This window comes from Symphalangus syndactylus, chromosome 11, assembly GCF_028878055.3.
Source record: "Symphalangus syndactylus isolate Jambi chromosome 11, NHGRI_mSymSyn1-v2.1_pri, whole genome shotgun sequence".
Lineage (NCBI taxonomy): Eukaryota > Metazoa > Chordata > Mammalia > Primates > Hylobatidae > Symphalangus > Symphalangus syndactylus.
The window spans coordinates 24,466,646-24,485,487 of record NC_072433.2 but is presented as its reverse complement, the minus strand read 5'-3'; the positions used below and the strand labels follow the sequence as shown (position 1 = coordinate 24,485,487).

Here is an 18,842-nt window from a genome sequence, read left to right as displayed (position 1 = left end):
AGACAAGGTTTCACCATGTTGGCCAGGCTGGAACTCCTAACCTCAGGTGATCTGCCTGCCTCAGCCTCCCGAAGTGCTGGGATTACAGGTGTAAGCCACCGTGCCTGGCCAGAATTTTTAATTTTAATTTAAATAGCTACATGTGCTAATGGCTTTCATATTGAACAGCACAGATCTAGACATTGAGGCTTAGCTTTGTGTCAGTTCATTGTCTTTAGGAAGTTATAGAATTTAGTAACAGTTACACATTTATTGAGTTGCTACTATATGCAACTCACCAAAAACAGAAGAAAAATATGGCCTCAGCCCTCAAGAACTATAACGCCTAGCTGGGGAGAGAAGCAAGTAGATCAGTCATGCTATGTGAGGTCGGGCACAGTGGCTCATGCCTGTAACTCCAGCACTTTGGGAGACCAAGGCAGGAGGATTCCTTGAACTTAAGACCAGCCTGGGCAATACAGTGAGACCCCATCTCTATGAAAACATTTTTAAAATATTAGCCAGACGTGGTGGCACATGCCTGTGTTTCCTAGCTACTTGAGAGGCTGAGGTGGGAGACTTGCTTGAGCCTGGGAGGTTGAGGCTGCAGTGACCCGGGACCACACCATTGCATTCCAGCCTGAGAACAGAGCAAGACCCTGACATACAGACACACACACACACACACACACCATACCATAGAGTGGTTTCCACAGAAGGAAGCTAAGCAGTTTAGGAAAGTATGTGGAAAAGACAAGTTGTTTTGGATACAGAGTTCTTGAGCCAACATGTAGTAAGAAGTAAGACCAGTTGGGGTGGGCCTTCCAGTCTGTGGTCCAGAATTTTCATTCAGTGGAAAACACAGCTGTGAGTCACTCACACATTCAATGGAATGACAATAAAAATGCCCATTTGTGTAAGGGGCAGAAGAGACTGGAAATTAGGGAGGGAAAAAACAGGCTGTTGTGTAGGTGACATGGGGTCTATGTAAGTATGTTAGGGCTGCCATAACAAAGTACTATTGGGATGGCTTCAACAACATAACTTCTTTTTTTTTTTTTTTTTTGAGACAGGGTCTGGCTCTGTTGCCCAGGCTGGATTGCAGTTGCTCGATCTTGACTCACTGCAGCCTTAACCCCTGGGCTCAAGCAATCCTCCAGCCTCAGCATCCTGAGGAGCTAGAACTACAGGTGTGCGCCACCACACCTGGCTAATTTTTTTTTTTTAATAGCCCAAACTGTCATTTTTTCTTTTTCTTTTTTTTTTTTTTTAGATAGAGTCTCACTCTGATGCCCAGGCTGGAGTGCAGTTGCATGATCTCAGCTCACTGCAGCCTCTGCCTCTAGGGTTCAAGCAATTCTCCTGCCTCAGCCTCCCAAGTAGCTGGGGTAATAAGTGTGTGCTACCGCACCCAGCTAATTTTTGTATTTTTAGTAGAGACGGCATTTCACCATGTTGGTCAGGCTGGTCTCAAACTCCTGATCTCAAGTGATCCACCTGTCTCGGCCTCCCAAAGTGTTGGGATTACAGGCGCGAGCCACTGCACCTGGCCTTTTTCTTTTTTATTTTTTTAATCAAGGATCTATTTTTTTGTAGAGATGGGGTGTCACTATGTTGCCCAGGCTGGTCTAGAACTCCCGAACTCAAGCAATCCACCTGCCTTGGCCTCCCAAAGTGCTGGGATTACAGGTGTGAGCCACTGTGCCAGACCAGAAATTTATTTTCTCATAGTTCTGGAGACTAAAAGTCTGAGATTGAGATCAAGGTGTCAGCAGGATTGGTTTTTTTTTTGGTGGTGGTGGTGGTTTTGAGACAGAGTCTCACTCTGTTGCCCAGGCTGCAGTGCAGTGGAGCGATCTTGGATCACTGCAACCTCCGCCTCCCAGGTTCAAGTGATTCTCCTGAGCAGCTGGGATTACAACCATGCAACACCATGCCCAGTTAATTTTTATATTTTCAGTAGAGACGGAGTTTCACCATGTTGGCCAGGCTGGTCTTGAATTCTTGACCTCAAGTGATTGGCCAGCCTCAGCCTCCCAAAGTGCTGAGATTACAGACGTGAGCCATCATGCCTGGCCTTGTTTTTCTTGCTTTTTATCTTTTTGTAGAGACGAGGTCTTGCTATATTGCCCAGGCTGGTGTCGAACTCCTGGACTCAAGTGATCCTCCTGCCTCCGGATGTGCTGTGGTTACAGGCATGAGCCACCACGCCAGGCTGGATTGGTTTCTTCTGAGGCCTCTCTCCTTGCCTTGTAAATGACCATCTTCTCCCTTCATCTTCCCATGGTCTTCCCTCTATGCATATGTCTCCGCCCTCATCTCCTCTTATAAGGAAAACAGTCAAACTGGATTAGGGCCCACCCCAGTGGCCTCATTTTAACTCAGTTACCTCTTTAAAGATTCGATCTCCAGGCTGGGTGTGGTGGCTCACACCTGTAATCCCAGCATTGTGGGAGGCCAAGGCAGGCAGATGACCTGAGGTCAGGAATTCAAGACCAGCCTGGCCAACATGGTAAAACCCCAAGTCTACTAAAAATACAAAAATTAGCTGGGCATGATGGCAGGCGTTTGTAATCTCAGCTACTCGGGAGGCTAAGGCAGGAGAATTGCTTGAACCCGGGAAGCGGAGGTTGCAACGAGCGAGATGGTGCCATTGCACTCCAGCCTGGGCAACAAGAGGGAGACTTCATCTCAAAAGAAAAAAAAAAAAAGGCCGGGCGCGGTGACTCACGCTTGTAATCCCAGCACTTTGGGAGGCCAAGGCGGGCGGATCACGAGGTCAGGAGATCGAGACCACGGTGAAACCCCGTCTCTACTAAAAATACAAAAAAAAAATTAGCCGGGCGTGGTGGCAGGCGCCTGTAGTCCCAGCTACTCGGAGAGGCTGAGGCAGGAGAATGGCGTGAACCCGGGAGGCGGAGCTTGCAGTGAGCCGAGATTGCGCCACTGCACTCCAGCCTGGGCGACAGAGCGAGACTCCGTCTCAAACAAAAAATCAAACAAAAAAGAGGCCGGGCATGGTAGCTCACACCTGTAATCCCAGCACTTTGGGAGGCCGAGGTGGGCGGATCATGAGGTCAAGAGATCGAGACCATCCTGGCTAACACGGTGAAACCTCGTCTCTAATAAAATAAAAAAATTAGCGGGGCATGGTGACAGGTGCCTGTAGTCCCAGCTACTCGGGAGGCTGAGACAGGAGACTGGCGTGAACCCAGGAGGCGGAGCTTGCAGTGAGCTGAGATCAGGCCACTGCACTCCAGCCTGAGCGACAGAGCGAGACTCCATCTCAAAAAAAAAAAAAAAAAAAAAAAAAAAAAAAAACTGGTGAAGGGAGAAAGTAGACTTTTAATTTTTTTTTTTTTTTTTTAGACAGTCTCACTTTGTCACCCAGGCTTGAGTGCAGTGGCATGATCATGGCCCACTGCAACCTCCGCCCCCCGGGTTCAAGCGATTCTCCTGCTTCAGCTTCCCAAGTAGCTGGGATTACAGGCGCCTGCCACCATGCCTGGCTAATTTTTGTATTTTTAGTGGAGACAGGGTTTCACCACATTGACCAGGCTGGTCTCAAACTCCTGACCTCAAATGATCCACCCACCTCGGCCTCCCAAAGTGCTAGGATTACAGATGTGAGCCACCATGCTGGGCTGACTTTTATTTTTAGATATTATTTGAATTTCATGACAAATTACATAATTTCCATGATTGTCAATAAAAAAAGAAAAAACACTGGTGATTTTCTGTAACTAAGTGGATTCAGTGAAACTAAACTTCTATTTAGTGTGTCCTTGCTAATATTTTCCTTTAAAAAGTCACAGTGCTACAAAACTGTCACCAGCTGCTTCTTATTAGGAATGTGGTTAGCAGATGTGGGTTTTCATAGTCATGCTGTATGAGATCGTTAATCCATTTTTGCAGGTTTCAGATGGTTAGTGATTTATCTTGGTGGGATGAATTAAAAAATGTGCTTGCATCAGCTAAAGGACATATGCACCTTTCTCTCTTTCGTGACATGTTTGTGCTGGAGTGAAAATATATTGCAGGGTATTTCTACTGGAAGGTAAAGTAGTACTATTCGTTGAAAAAGATAACTGATACTGCTGTCTTCTAAGTGGGGAAGAGTTATGCATAGATAATTTTTCAAAGCTGGATGTTGGATCAGTTATTTTATAAGCTTATTTCTCCCTTTGGCTTCTTCCTTAGTAGTAATTGAGTGGCTCCTGCTTTTGTTCGTCTGGCATCAGGCCACCTTTGTGGTAGTGACCTTCAGGCTTGCTAAGGGCTGCAATTTTGCTTGAGGCCCTCCTTCCTTATGAAATTACACAACACTCAAACCTTGGAACCAGCCCCAGATCCACTAATTCTTTTCCTTTGACGGACTCTTGGCAATCTATACTGTATTTCAGCCAAAGTGTAGCTTTATACAAGATCTGTTTGTCGCCGAAATTAATTTGGCCATTTGCCCTTTAAGCATGGAATCAAATGGTGTTATGGCATACTCATTCCTAGATAAAGTATAGACTAGCAGCTGGAGAGTTTCTTTTTTTTTTTTCTTCCTTCCTTCCTTCCTTCTTTTCCTTCCCTTCTTTCTTTCCTTCCTTCCCTCCATCCTTTCTTCCTCTCTCTTTCTTCTCTTCCCTCCCTCCCTCCCTGCCTGCCTCCCTTCCTCTCTCTTCCCTCCCTCCCTCCCTCCCACCCTCCCTCCCTCCCTCCCTTCCTTCATTCCTTCCTTCTTTTTGAGACAGGGGTCTCACTGTGTCACCCAGGCTGGAGTGCAGTGGTCTGATCACAGCCCACTATAGCCTTGAACTCCTGGGCTGAAGTGATCCTCCCACCTTAGGCTCCCTAGTAGCTAGGACTACAGGTACCCACCACCACACCCAGTTAATTTTTGTATTTTTTATAGAGATGGAGTTTTGCCACATTGCCCGGTCTAGGCTCAAGTGATCCTCCTGCCTTGGCCTCCCAAAATGCTAGGATTATAGGCTTGAGCCACTTTGCCCAGCCAAGAGTTTCTATCAAAGGTTTTATTGTTGGTGCTGCTGAAAGTCAACTGGTAATAATAACAGCAATGGGTATTTATTTATTTATTTATTTTTGAGATGGAGTCTTGCTCTGTTGCCCAGGCTGGAGTGCAGTAGCACTATCTCGGCTCACTGCAACCTCCGCCTCCCAGGTTCAAGCAATTCTCCTGCCTCAGCCTTCCGAGTAGCTGGGACTACAGGTGCATGCCACCACACCCGGCTAATTTTTTTGTGTGTTTTTAGTAGAAACGGGGTTTTTGTATTTTTAGTAGAGATGGGGTTTCACCATGTTAACCAGGATAGTCTCGATCTCCTGACCTCGTGATCAGCCCGCCTCAGCCTCCCAAAGTACTGGGATTGCAGGTGTGAACCACTGTGTCCAGCCTTTATTTTTCATTTATTTTTATTTTTATTTTGTTATTTATTTTTTGAGATGGAGTCTCGCTCTTTCGCCAGGCTGGAGTGCAGTGGCGCAATCTCGGCTCACTGAAACCTCTAACTCCCTGGTTCAAGCGATTCTCCCGCCTCAGCCTCCCGAGTAGCTGGGATTATAGGCACGCACCACCACGCCCAGCTAATTTTTGTATTTTTGGTAGAGACAGGGTTTCACCATGTTGGCCAGGATGGTCTCGATCTCCTGACCTTGCGATCCACCCGCCTTGGCCTCCCAAAGTGCTGGGATTACAGGTGTGAGCCACCGTGCCCAGCCCTTTCATTTATTTTTTTGAGACAGAGTCTCACTCTGTTGCCCAGGCTGGAGTGCAATGGCGTGATCTCGGCTCACTATAACCTCTGCCTCCTCAGTTCAAGCGATTCTTGTCCCTCAGCCTCCTGAGTAGCTGGGATTATAGGCATGCACCCCTACGCCAGGCTAATTTTTGTATTTTTTAGTAGAGACAAGGTTTCACCATGCTGGCCAGGCTGGTCTCAAACTCCTGGCCTCAAGCGATCTGCCCGCCTCGGCCTCCCAAAGTGCTGGGATTACAGGTGTGAGCCACTGTGCCCGGCCGCCATTTCCTTTTTTTAGAGGTAAAGTAACATGACTCTTAAAAGGATGATCGTAGCTTGTCTCACTGTCCTTAAGAAACTGTGGAAACAGATGTGCACTCTTTTTATTTCAGATTTCATTATCCACAGTATGTAGATTTCCACTGACTCCTTGAGATTTCTTTTTTTTTTTTCTGAGACGGAGTCTCGCTCTGTCACCCAGGCTGGAGTGCAGTGGCGCAATCTCGGCTCACTGCAAGCTCCGCCTCCCGGGTTCACGCCATTCTCCTGCCGCAGCCTCTCCGAGTAGCTGGGACTACAGGCGCCCGCCACTACACCCGGCTAATTTTTTTGTATTTTTAGTAGAGACGGGGTTTCACCGTGGTCTCGATCTCCTGACCTCGTGATTCGCCCGCCTCGGCCTCCCAAAGTGCTGGGATTACAAGCGTGAGCCACCGCGCCCGGCCTCCTTGAGATTTCCTAGATGGTAATTTTCACTCTGCAAGGAACCAATAACCTTCAGAGGAATTATTTGAAAGGACTATAGTGCAGAAGGCACTGAATTTCAATCAATCATATGTTTAATGAGTTCCTTCTCTGCAAGGTAATCTTTTTGGAATAGTGGGGAATAAATACAAGTTGATGGGTGGTCCCTGCCCTCCTGTAGTTTATAATCTACTTGGCCAGACAAGCCAGGAACAGAATTAAACTGTTCAAAAGAAAATTCCCAATGAACTGAGTAGTCAGGCCAAGCTGAAATGAAAGCTTGCTAGGTGGTAAGGGAATTCAGCCGGAGGAGGCAGGAGGTGTCTGGAAAGAAGGACTTAGACAACATGCAAAACATCATTGGGAGACACTGACTGAATGAGTTGGGCTCATCTGAAGGTAGTGATGAAAGGCAATGTTGAAAAGTTCATTTCGGTTCTGATGGAAGGCCTTGCAGATACAGCTTGACAGTTGGGGCATTTTTTTTTATGGACATATTTAAAAATAATATTTTTTTTTTTTTTTTTTTGAGACGGAGTCTCGCTCTTTCACCCAGGCTGGAGTGCAGTGGCGCGATCTCGGCTCACTGCAGGCTCCGCCCCCCCGGGGTTCACGCCATTCTCCTGCCTCAGCCTCCCGCGTAGCTGGGACTACAGGCGCCTGCCACCTCACCCGGCCAATTTTGTTTGTATTTTTAGTGGAGACGGAGTTTCACCGTGTTAGCCAGGATGGTCTCAATCTCCTGACCTCGTGATCCGCCCACCTCGGCCTCCCAAAGTGCTGGGATTACAGGCGTGAGCCACCGCGCCCGGCCTTCTTTTTTTTTTTTTTTTTTTTTTGTGAGATGGAGTCTTGCTCTGTCACCCAGGCTGGAGTGCAGTGGCACGATCTCGGCTCACTGCAACCTCCACCTCCTGGGTTCAAGTGATTCTCCTGCCTCAGCCTCCTGAGTAGCTGGGACTACAGGTGCATGCCACCACGCCCAGCTAATTTTTGTATTTTTAGTAGAGATGGGGTTTCACCATGTTGCTCAGGATGGTCTGGATCTCCTGACCTCGTGATCCGCCCGCCTCGGCCTCCCAAAGCTCTGGGATTACAGGCGTGAGCAAACTCATCCAGCCTGAAAATAATCTTTAAAGGAAAAATTCTCAAGTAATCCCAATACCAATCTATCTCCATTAGCTACTTCCAGGGTTAAATATTTTGTTATATAACTTGCTGCGTTATGTAAGTGCCCTCACTATTAGTTAGCAGATCTGTGACTTACTCCAACTCTATTGGCAAAAAGGTCTTGATAGTCTTGCAGAGAATTCCCAGCACTTCCCTTTTGCTAATAAAGGTGTCCTCAAGTGCCCAACTCCTGGGTGATTACAAATGCAAAAGTGTTTAAAATAGCACTCATACTCTAAGGAATCAGCTGCCAAACACTCTCTAATAAGCAGAAAATTCACATAACTCAGGCCTCTGGGGGCTCACGCCTCAGCTGGAGCAAAGCCAGAATGTCTGTGACCGCAGGTGCACTTGGGCACATTGGGACCTGCTGGAACAGCAAGCTGGCCTCTGCAGTCGATTTAGGAGAGGGCTGGAGGGTTGAGCTTTTGCTGACATTTGCAGCTTGGAAAATCCGACTCCACTAATTGCAAAGAGGATTCTGCTGTAATGATTTTTTTTTTTTTGGTAAGATACTTTTCTCATTTTGAATTCTTTCTTCATTTGGGCTTTGGACACTTCCCAGCCTCTACATTTATTATTTTAACTTCTATTACAGGAGGCTCTTCAGAAGTTTCTGCCCGCACGTGAACATGCATTCACAGAGTGGTGCATGACCACAGTTTACAAGCCTCAACGTGCACTTCATGAGCAAGCAAGTTTACAGCCCCTTTTACAGGAATTGGTGCACATTCCCTCTGCTTGCCCCTGTCCCTGCCCACATGAAAACACAGGGATTTTTTGCTACTACTGCTGAAGAAAAGTTAGAGGACACCCTGACCTCATGATTTTGCTGAGCACTTGCTTTCTTAACAGTGTGCTTTCTGGACCCTTAGTTTATTTTTAATTTTTTTTAATTTTATTTTTATTTTTATTTTTTTTTGAGACAAACTCTTGCTCTGTCGCCCAGGCTGTAGTGCAGTGGTGCGATCTTGGCTCACTGCAACCTTTGCCTCCTGGGTTCAAGAGATTCTTGTGCCTCATCCTCCTGAGTAGCTGAGATAGGGGTGTGTACCACCACACCTGGCTAATTTTTTTTGTTTGTTTTTTGTATTTTTAGTAGAGATGGGGTTTCACCATGTTGATCAGGCTGGTCTTGAACTCCTGACCTCAAATGATCTGCTTGCCTCACTCTCCCAAAGTTTTGGGATTACAGGCGTGAGCCCTGTGCCCAGCTTGGACCCTTATTTTGGAGGTCTGAAGGGTACTGTATAGTGAAAATAGCCCTGGATCCAGAGGCTGGGAGTCCTGAGTTGTCTCTGCCTCCTTCCTATGGACTTTGGGCCATGGTCTTTGGCTCTCTGGCCCTCAGTTTTCTTAGCTCTTCTAGTCCATGAAACTGGAGGAGGTGGGTGGGTTTTATCATTCATGTCTGGATAAAAGCCACTGCAGGCTCTGCAATGTGCACAGCAGTGGCTCATGGCCTTTGGTCAGGGAAACTTCCTGACAACTGGATGAATCACAGGCTTCAAAAAAATACCTTAGAGACCAAATTTTGCATACAATTTTTGGGAATGCCCATGTACACTTGCCCCAACAAAAGGCCACGGCCTCCAGGCTAAGAAAGTCAGATCTGTGGCCAGGCGCGGTGGCTCACGCCTGTAATCCCAGCACTTTGGGAGGCTGAGGCGGGCGGATCATGAAGTCAGGAGTTCGAGAACAGCCTGACCAACATGGTGAAACCCCACCTCTACTAAAAATATAAAAATTAGCTGGTGTGATGGCATGCGCCTGTAATCCCAGCTACTTGGGAGGCTGAGGCAGGAGAATTGCTTGAAACTAGGAGGTGGAGGTTGCAGTGAGCTGAGATCAAGCCATGCACTCCAGCCTGGTGACAGAATGAGACTCCATCTCAAAAAAAAAAAAAGATCTATAAAGTCAAGTCCAAACTCTTCGGTATTTTGTTATAAGATGTTTTTCGACTGGGTGCGGTGGTTCATGCATGTAATCCCAGCACTTTGGGAGGCCGAGTCGTGTGGATCACCAGAGGTCGGGAGTTCAAGACCAGCCTGGCCAACGTGGAGAAACCCTGTCTCTACTAAAAAATACAAAATTAGCCAGGCCTGGTGGCACATGCCTGTAATCCCAGCTACTCAGGAGTCTGAGGCAGGAGAATCGCTTGAACCTGGGAGGCAGAGGTTGCAGTGAGCCGAGATCGCGCCATTGCACTCCAGCCTGGGCAAAAAGAGTGAAACTCTTGTCTCAAAAAAAAAAAAGATGCTTTTCACACTCATATCCTCCCATTTCCACTGACCCTATCCTCTGTTCACATTGGAATTCTGGCATCTTCCTAAGTAACCATCTGTGATGTTAATTTTGTGTCAACCTGACTGGGCTAAGGGATCCCCACATAACTAGTAAAACATAACCTCTGGGTATACATGTGTGGGTGTTTCAGGAAGAGATTAGCATTTCCATGGTAGACTCTAAAGAAGATCACCCTCACCAATGTGGGCAGGCAGCATCCAATCAGTTGAGGGCCTGAGCAAAACAAAGGGCAGAGGTAGGGGGAATTCACTCTCTGCCTGAGCTGGGACATCCATCTTCTCCTGCCCTCAGACTTTGGTGAATCTGGCCCTCGGGCCTTGGCGCTGGGACGGGGACTTACATCATTGTCCCCCCGCCCCAACTCCCACCCTCACCCCCTTCTCGACTTTCTGTTTTGAGACAGGGTCTCGCTTTGTCACCCAGGCTGGAGTACACTGGCACGATCTCAGCTCACTGCAACCTCCACCTCCTGGGTTCAAGCAATTCTCCTGCCTCGGCCTCCCGAGTAGCTGGAATTATAAGGGCCCACCACCATGCCTGGCTAATGTTTGTATTTTTAGTAGAGACGGGGGTTTCACCACATTGGCCAGGCTGGACTCGAACTCCTGACCTCAAGTGATCTGCTTGCCTCAGTCTCCCAAAGTGCTGGGATTACAGGCGTGAGTGAGTCACCACGTGCGGCCCCCTTCTCAGACTTTTTTTTTTTTTTTTGGAGGTGGAGTTTTGCTCTGGTTGCCCAGGCTGGAGTGCAGTGGTGCAATCTTGGCTCACTGCAACCTCTGCCTCCCGGATTCAAGCGATTCTCCTGCCTCAGCCTCCTGAGTAGCTGGGATTACAGGCACCTGCCACCACACCCGGCTAATTTTTTTGTATTTTTAGTAGAGACGGGGTTTCACCATGTTGGCCAGACTGGTCTATAACTCTTGACCCCAGGTGATCCACCACCTCGGCATCCCAAAGTGCTGGGACTACAGGTGTAGGCCACTGCACCCGGCCCAGACTTTTTTTTTTTTTTTTTTTTTGAGGCAGAGTTTTGCTCTTGTTGCCCAGGCTGGAGTGCAATGGTGCCATCTCAGCTCACCACAACCTCTGCCTCCCGGGTTCAAGCAATTCTCCTGCCTCAGCCTCCCAAGTAGCTGGGATTACAGACATGTGCCACCATGCCCGGCTTATTTTTTGTATTTTTAGTAGAGATGGGGTTTTTCCATGTTGGTCAGGCTTGTCTCGAACTCGTGACCTCAGGTGATCCGCCTACCTCAGCCTCTCAAAGTGCTGGGATTAAAGGTTTGAGCCACCTTGCCTGGCCTTGAGCCACCGCGCCCAGCCCAGACTTTAAATCTCAGGTTTATACCACTGATTCTGGGTCTCAGGCCTTTGGGCTTGGATTGGAAGTGCACCACCAACTTTCCTGGGTCTCCAGTTTGCAGATGGCAGATTGTGGGACTTCTCAGCATCCATAATCTCGTGGCTAGTCCCTTATAATAATAATAAATTTATATATCTCTATATATCCTATTAGTTGGTTTCTCTGAAGAACCCTAAGGCACTATTGTTCTGCAAATATCCTTGAGGCCTGCCAATTGTGGCTTCGGGGTTTAAGAAGACATCGTTCCCTCTTGAATTACAGGCAAGTAAACGAGATTACAAAACATTGACAAAGGCTTGGATCATGCTGTTGGACTTTTGCTTGAGCTGTTCACTGTCCGTTGTTACCTCTGTGAAGCTAACCCCAGGCCTAACCAAATGTTCCTTTTATGCTGTTCTGGGGACGTTTTCTGCATGTCACTTAACCACATAGTATCACACCTAGTTGGTTGGTTCTGCATTTGCCTTCCCCACTAGACCGCAAACTCTCAGCTGTTGTTGGTACTATTGAGCTTAAGTACAGGGCCTCAAAAGGAGCCGGAGTACAGGGCTAAGCGCTCAGTATACAGGGTACGAACCAATCAATGCAAGAATGAACGTGCCACCGGGTCTTGCAGGCTTGCAAAGTGTTTCTCCAAGCTGATTTTGCTTTCCGTGCCCGGGCAGCTCCCGTGAATTGCACGGTAGAGGTCAGAAGTTTCTGGGGGGTCCGTGGGGAGCCAATGGAAGGAGGATGAGAAATGCAGTCTCACCGCATTCGGGTTGCCCACGTCCGGCGAGAGGCGAGGGATCGGACAACTTCTGCACCTCCCGGAAGCGGCTGCGCCGGCCCCGCCCCTCCGGAGGCAGGCGTGGCCTCATGAATAATGAATCGCGCGGGGGAGGGGCCGGGCCCGCCTCTCCGGGCGGGAAGAGGGAAGCGCCGAGGCTGCCTGACTGGAATGAGGGTAGCTGCGGCGACTGCGGCGGCTGGAGCGGGGCCGGCCATGGCGGTGTGGACGCGGGCCACCAAAGCGGGGCTGGTGGAGCTGCTCCTGAGGGAGCGCTGGGTCCGAGTGGTGGCCGAGCTGAGCGGGGAGAGCCTGAGCCTGACGGGCGACGCCGCCGCGGCCGAGCTGGAGCCCGCTCTGGGACCCGCGGCCGCCGCCTTCAACGGCCTCCCGAACGGCGGCGGCGCGGGCGACTCGCTGCCCGGGAGCCCGAGCCGCGGCCTGGGGCCCCCGAGCCCGCCGGCGCCGCCTCGGGGCCCCGCGGGTGAGGTGGGCGCGTCGCCGCCCGTGCGCCGGGTGCGGGTGGTGAAGCAGGAGGCGGGCGGCCTGGGCATCAGCATCAAGGGCGGCCGCGAGAACCGGATGCCGATCCTCATCTCCAAGATCTTCCCGGGGCTGGCTGCCGACCAGAGCCGGGCGCTGCGGCTGGGCGACGCCATCCTGTCGGTGAACGGCACCGACCTGCGCCAGGCCACCCACGACCAGGCCGTGCAGGCGCTGAAGCGCGCGGGCAAGGAGGTGCTGCTGGAGGGTGAGCGGGGCCGGGCGGGAGGGTGAGCGGGGCCGGGCGGGAGGGTGGGCGGGCCGCGGCGGCCTGGGCTCGCGGGAGCTCACTTTGTTCCTGCCCCGCCGGCGGGGCAAGCCGGTTCTCTCCCCTCTGTCCCCAAACTCGGGTTTCTGGAGGTTTCAGTGTGGAAAAACGGATGCTTCTTGCAGGAAAAGTTGGGCAGCCGCCGAAGTGTGGCTTGCAGCCCCTAGGGAAGTCTTGGCTGAAATTGAGTAAAAAGCAGCTGCCTATGAAGCCCCACCTCGGCCCGATAAGCTGACACTAAGAACTTGAGGGAGAGCGAACAGCTCGAGTGGGTCTGTCTCCGTTTGCCCGCTGAGAAGTGCCGGGTTGGCGCTTAACTCACTCACCTCTGGCTCCTCGGGGCGGGCGGGTCTATTAAAAAAAAAAAAAAAAAAAGTCCATCCACACCGATGCCAGCGGTATGCTCGGGCAAACCACCAAAGCGCTGGTTAATTTATGGGAATTTAACCCATCATTGGCTCTCAACAATAACCAAAGGAGATCATAGCATTTCATTGAAGCCAGAAAGCTGAAACAGCAAGTCTGTGTGGTTAATGAACCTTGTTCAACAGTGGAGGCTCACGTGTTTGAACATTTACGGCCAACTAGAGTTTTGCCCCTTTTGCAAATCTGCTGCCAGCTTCCTACCACTCACAGGCGCGCTGCTTCAAGACTCTTAGGGTTTTTGTAAGAAACTTGAAATGGCAAATCACGATAGGTTTCAATAACCAGGATTATTCTTTACATTAAGTTATATGTATGTGATCTGTAAATTGGATCTTTCATGATGAATTTGAACTAAGGCAAAAATAAAATTCTTCTCCTCTAAGGACTCATGCATGTTGGAGGTGATAGAGTATTGTAAATTATAAACGAAAAGTCAGTTGCTTTCTTCAGAAATTTTTGAGCGGTCAGCTTTCTTTCACTGGTGGTGATTGCTAGCTGTGTTAAAAAGAATATAAAAGAAGATGCTGTCCCTACTTGGTCTCTAGTTGGAGAAATGATAGAAAAATACAAAACAACTTATAGGGAGGAAAGGAATGAAGTTGGTGATTACGTCGTGCAAACTATATTTAAATGCCAAAGGAATACAAAGTTAGAAAATAGTTCGTGGAGATGGAATTAGCCAGGGAGGACTTTTTCCCGAAGCTGAATCTTGAGCCAGGTCTCCAAGGAAGTGATGGACACAGGCAGGCAGGGATGAGTCAGGAGGGTATTCCTGGCAGAGGAAGGACAAAAGGGAAGGGCTGGGGGCTGCTGGTGAAGAAGGACCAATCATCAAACCGAGAGGCCAGAAGTCCAACTTGGCACAATGGATTTTCACTTTCTTATAAATCAGCTTGTGAATATTTGGAAAAATACTGGTTTACCAGAAATGATTTCATGTACACCAGTTGTGAAATTCCAGTGTGCCACCTTTATGATATCCTATTTATAAACCTTATTTATGTTGCACGTCTAGGTGGGGCTAGACACTGCTCGGAAATTAGTGTTAATAGAAGGAGTAAAATTATAGATTGTGGTTTGGGTGTGTGTCTAAAAAAAAATTGTTACTCTAAACGTGTACCTTGAAATTGGTCTAGCTAAGCATTTGGTTATAAATTCTTACATCCAGAATATTGAATTTAGTACTATTTATGTAGTCCTCAGTTGTGATGGGCAGACAGTTGAACCTTTTACACCATATTTCAAAAAAAAAAAAAAAAACCTTTTGGCCAGGCGTGGTGGCTCATGCCTGTAGTCCCAGCACTTTGGCAGGCCAAGGTGGGCAGATCACCTGAGGTCACGAGAACACGGCGAAACCTCGTCTCTACTAAAAATACGAAAATTAGCCAGGCGTCGTGGCAGATGCCTGTAATCCCAGCTACTAGGGAGGCTGAGGCAGGAGAATCGTTTGAACCTCAGAGGTGGAGGTTGCAGTGAGCCAAGATCTCACCACTGCACTCCAGCCTGGATGCCCAGCTTGGATGACAGAGCAAGACTTCGTCTCAAAAACAAACAACCCACTTTTTGTATAGGTATCGTTTGAACCTAGTATTCAGACCAGTAAAATGAAAACCTTGTAGTAAATGCTTCCCAGTCTTTATTGGGCTAAAATAGGCCACGTGCGCTTTTAGAAAGATGGCAGCATAATAACATGTTTGTTGAATGCCTTTTTACCTAACACACAGGTTCTACTTTATTTTCCCACTTTGTACAAGACAAGCAGTTTTTGTTCTTACAAGTTGTGAGGAAGTCAATATAGTAGATTTATGACGTTGCATTTTCAAGCCACTGCGTGCAAAAATAAAATTACTCAAAATATGTAAAACCACTGAAAAAGATTATTTAATTGAACTAGTCAAACATTATTTAAAATTGAGAGCTGGTGTCCCATCCAGGTAGGCCACTTTTAAAAGATAGATTTTAAGTTTAGTCTATAAAGTTTTCAGGCTGTACCATATTGTCCTTCCATTAGATGTCTCAAAACTTGAAAAACTGCCATATCATTGCACAGTGATGCTTTTTTGTGGTGTGGGCAGGGAATTTCAGGCACGCTTTTTCAGGCACGCTTTTGCCAATCCCACACCAGGGCAAGCTATATAGTCTTTGGTTGCCTGTGGTTAGGGAATTGAGTTAAAAGTTTCCTTTTTATCTCAGGGATTTGCAGGAGTTATTTATTCATTCATTAGATATTTACTTAACTCTTAACTCATGCCAGAGGCACTTGAAGGTACCTGATTCCTGTCCTCAGGAAGTTTAGAGTTGAGATGTCGGGAAACGGAGGAGAAGTAAATAAGTACAGCAGAGGACTAAAAGTGCTGTTTTAATAGAAGTTTGCACAACTGAAAGGAGACAGAGGCCTATATAGGTCCATCATGGGAATCAGAGGTTGAGGATGCCCAGCTTGATGAAGCTTAAATTGAGCTTCTCCTTTAGAAGAGAGAGCTGCCGCCAGTAAAGACACAGAAGTGCAAGACATTAAAAAGTTATTCTTTTTAGAAGCAGGGTAGGGTAGGGTAGAAGCAAGGACTTTGTGGTCAGATATGGGTTTGTTTCTGGCTAGTGGTTTGTAACCCCTAGGCAAGTTACTTAATCTTGCTAAACCTTAGTTTCCTCATCTGTAAAGCCAGGATGATAATAACACCTCCCTCAAAGTTGTTAATTCATTTTACAATTCACGTGTTGAGTACTTTTTAAGGGACTGGGAATATAGCAATGAACAGCACAGGTCTGAATGAGGAAGGTAGGACCGGGTCACGAAGGTATGCCACGAGTTAACAAAGACACTCTCAAAATAGCCAGGATGGCAAGTCGTTAAAATAACATCCAGGGCTCTGTTTTTACCTGAAGAAGAATACATGATAAAAATTATTTTAGGTGATTAGGTTAAGAATGAGTTTTCGCTGGTCGGAGTGCAGTGGTGTTTACAACTAATTGATCACAACTAGTTACAGATTATTTGTTCCTTCTCCACTCTGACTGCTTCACTTGACTAGCTTTAAAAAAAAAAGAAAGAAAAGAGAAAAAAAAAAAGCCAAGTGTGGTGGCTCATGCCTGTAATCCAGCACTTTGGGAGACCAAAGCAGGAAGATCATTTGAGGCTAAGAGTTCGAGACAAGCCTGGGCAACATAACAAGACCCTGTCTGTACAAAAACTTGAAAAAAAAAAATAAGTAAAACAATTAGCTGGGTGTAGTGGTGCAGTTGTAGTCCCAGCTACTTGAGAGGCTGAGGTGGGAGGATCGCATGACCCCAGGAGGTTGAGGCTGCAGGGAGCCATGATTGCACCACTGCACTCCAGCCTGGGTGAACAGAAACACTGCCAATAAATAAATAAGTAAATAAAATATTTTGAGACGGAGTCTTGCTCTGTTGCTTAGCTGGAGTGCAGTAGAACAGTGTTTTGCTGTTATCAGCTGACTTTTCGAGGATCCAGTGTTCCTGGCTAGGTTAGTATACTGTGGTAACCAAGTGGACAACAAATAATGCTGCTTGCTTGCATCTTCCACTAAATAGTATAATAATGCCTTACATTTTAATCAGGATTTTAAAATTATGCATTTTATTTATTTCGAGACAGGGCCTCTCTCTGTTGCCCAGAATGGAGTGTAGTGGCGCAATCACAGTTCACTGCCTACAGCCTCAACCTCTTGGGCTCAAGCGATCCTCCCACCTCAGCCTCCTAAGTAGCAGGACTACAGGTGTGCACTGCCATGCCCGCTAATTTTTTTTTTTTTTTTTTGAGACTGAGTCTCGCTCTGTTGCCCAGGCTGGAGTGCAGTGGTGCATTCTCGGCTCACTGCAACCTCCACCTCCCGAGTTCAAGTGATTCTCCTGCCTCAGCCTCCTGAGTAGCTGGGATGTAGCTACAGGCGTGTGCCACCACGCCCGGCTAATTGTTTTTTTTTTGTATTTTTAGTAGAGATGGGGTTTCGCCATCTTAACCAGGATGGTCTTGATCTCCTGACCTTGTGATCTGCCCGCCTCAGCCTCCCAAAGTGTTGGGATTACAGGCGTGAGCCACTGTGCCCAGCCTGGCTAATGTTTTTATTTTTATTTTTTGTTTTTTGTAGAGACAGGGTCTCACTATGTTGCCCAGGCTGGTCTGGAGCTCCTGGGCTCAAGCAATCCTCCCGTCATAGCCTCTCAAAGTGTTGGGATTATAGGCATGAGCCAATGCACCTGGCCTATCTATATCTATATTTTCTCTTTTTTTTTTTTTTTTTTTTTTTTTGAGACGGAGTCTCGCTCTGTCACCCAGCCTGGAGTGCAGTGGCGCGATCTCGGCTCTCTGCAAGCTCCGCCTTCCGGGTTCACGCCATTCTCCTGCCTCAGCCTCTTCGAGTAGCTGGGACTACAGGTGCCCGCCACCACGCCCGGCTAATTTTTTTGTATTTTTAGTAGAGACGGGGTTTCACCGTGGTCTCGATCTCCTGACCTCGTGATCCGCCCGCCTCGGCCTCCCAAAGTGCTGGGATTACAAGCGTGAGCCACCGCGCCCGGCCTCTCATTGGATTTTTATTCAGTCCTCTGAGATAGGCTGTTTATATTTGTTGTATAAATGATTAAAACCGAGTTTCACCAAAAGTAAATGAGTTACTGAAGGTCTCAGAATTTCTCTTGATTTTTAGGGAAGATTTTTAATTTTTCTTTTGGACTAGAAGAAATATCTTACCTGGATTGTTTAAAGTTGGTAATGTCTGATCTTGTAGATAAGGAATGAACGCTCAGAGTTTAAGTGACATGATTAGGGTCACCTGACAAATTAGTTGGTAGAAGTTGGACTAAAACCCAGTCCAGTGCTTCCTCCTCTGGACTGGGCTACCTACAACTAATCAGTCATATCTTTAGCATCTCCTGTGTTTTGTTATGTTGCAGTGTGCTGTGAGATCAATGTGCAAAGTAAAATGAAGATGGTCCTTGGCATCAAATCATTAGAGAGAAACTAGGGAAAGAAAAGTACCCCACTGGCCGGGCACGGTGGCTCACACCTGTAATCCCAGCACTTTGAGAGGCTGAGGCGGGCGGATCACAAGGTCAGGAGTTCGAGATCAGCCTGGCCAATATGGTGAAACTCCATCTCTACTAAAAATACAAAAATCAATCAGGCGTGGAGGCGTGCACCTGCGATCCCAGCTACTCGGGAGGCTGAGGCAGGAGAATCACTTGAACCCAGGAGGTGGAGGTTGCACATTGCACCACTGTACTCCAGCCTGGGTGACAGAGCGAGACCCTGTCTTCAAAAAAAAAAAAAAAAAGAAAAGAAAAGAAAAACTACCCCATAGAAAATAGTTGCTGAAGTGTGTAAACTCACTCTTCAAGAGTTCACTAAAGGGAATGATTAATTGGGGGATGAAAGAATTGAGTATGACTTCCTAGGGAAAAGAGATTTGATCTCAGGCTTGAGGGACAGGCTACTTCTCTGTAGACTGAAGTCAGTTCAGGTTGAGGGGATGGCCTGAACAAAAGCCAAAATGAGCAAGA

At 47.7% G+C, this 18,842-nt stretch overlaps 1 protein-coding gene across 1 annotated transcript in view; it reads left to right on the top strand.

Annotated features, from left to right (window-relative positions):
- The first annotated feature begins 12,188 nt into the window (after window positions 1–12,188).
- The window catches only part of SNTB2 (syntrophin beta 2), a 124,421-nt gene continuing 117,767 nt past the window's right edge, over window positions 12,189–18,842 (top strand). Inside the window, exon 1 of the mRNA XM_055298445.2 lies at window positions 12,189–12,836. Within this exon, the coding sequence (XP_055154420.1) occupies window positions 12,257–12,836 (580 nt within the window). The 5' untranslated portion in view covers window positions 12,189–12,256. The remainder of the gene's footprint in view (window positions 12,837–18,842) is intronic.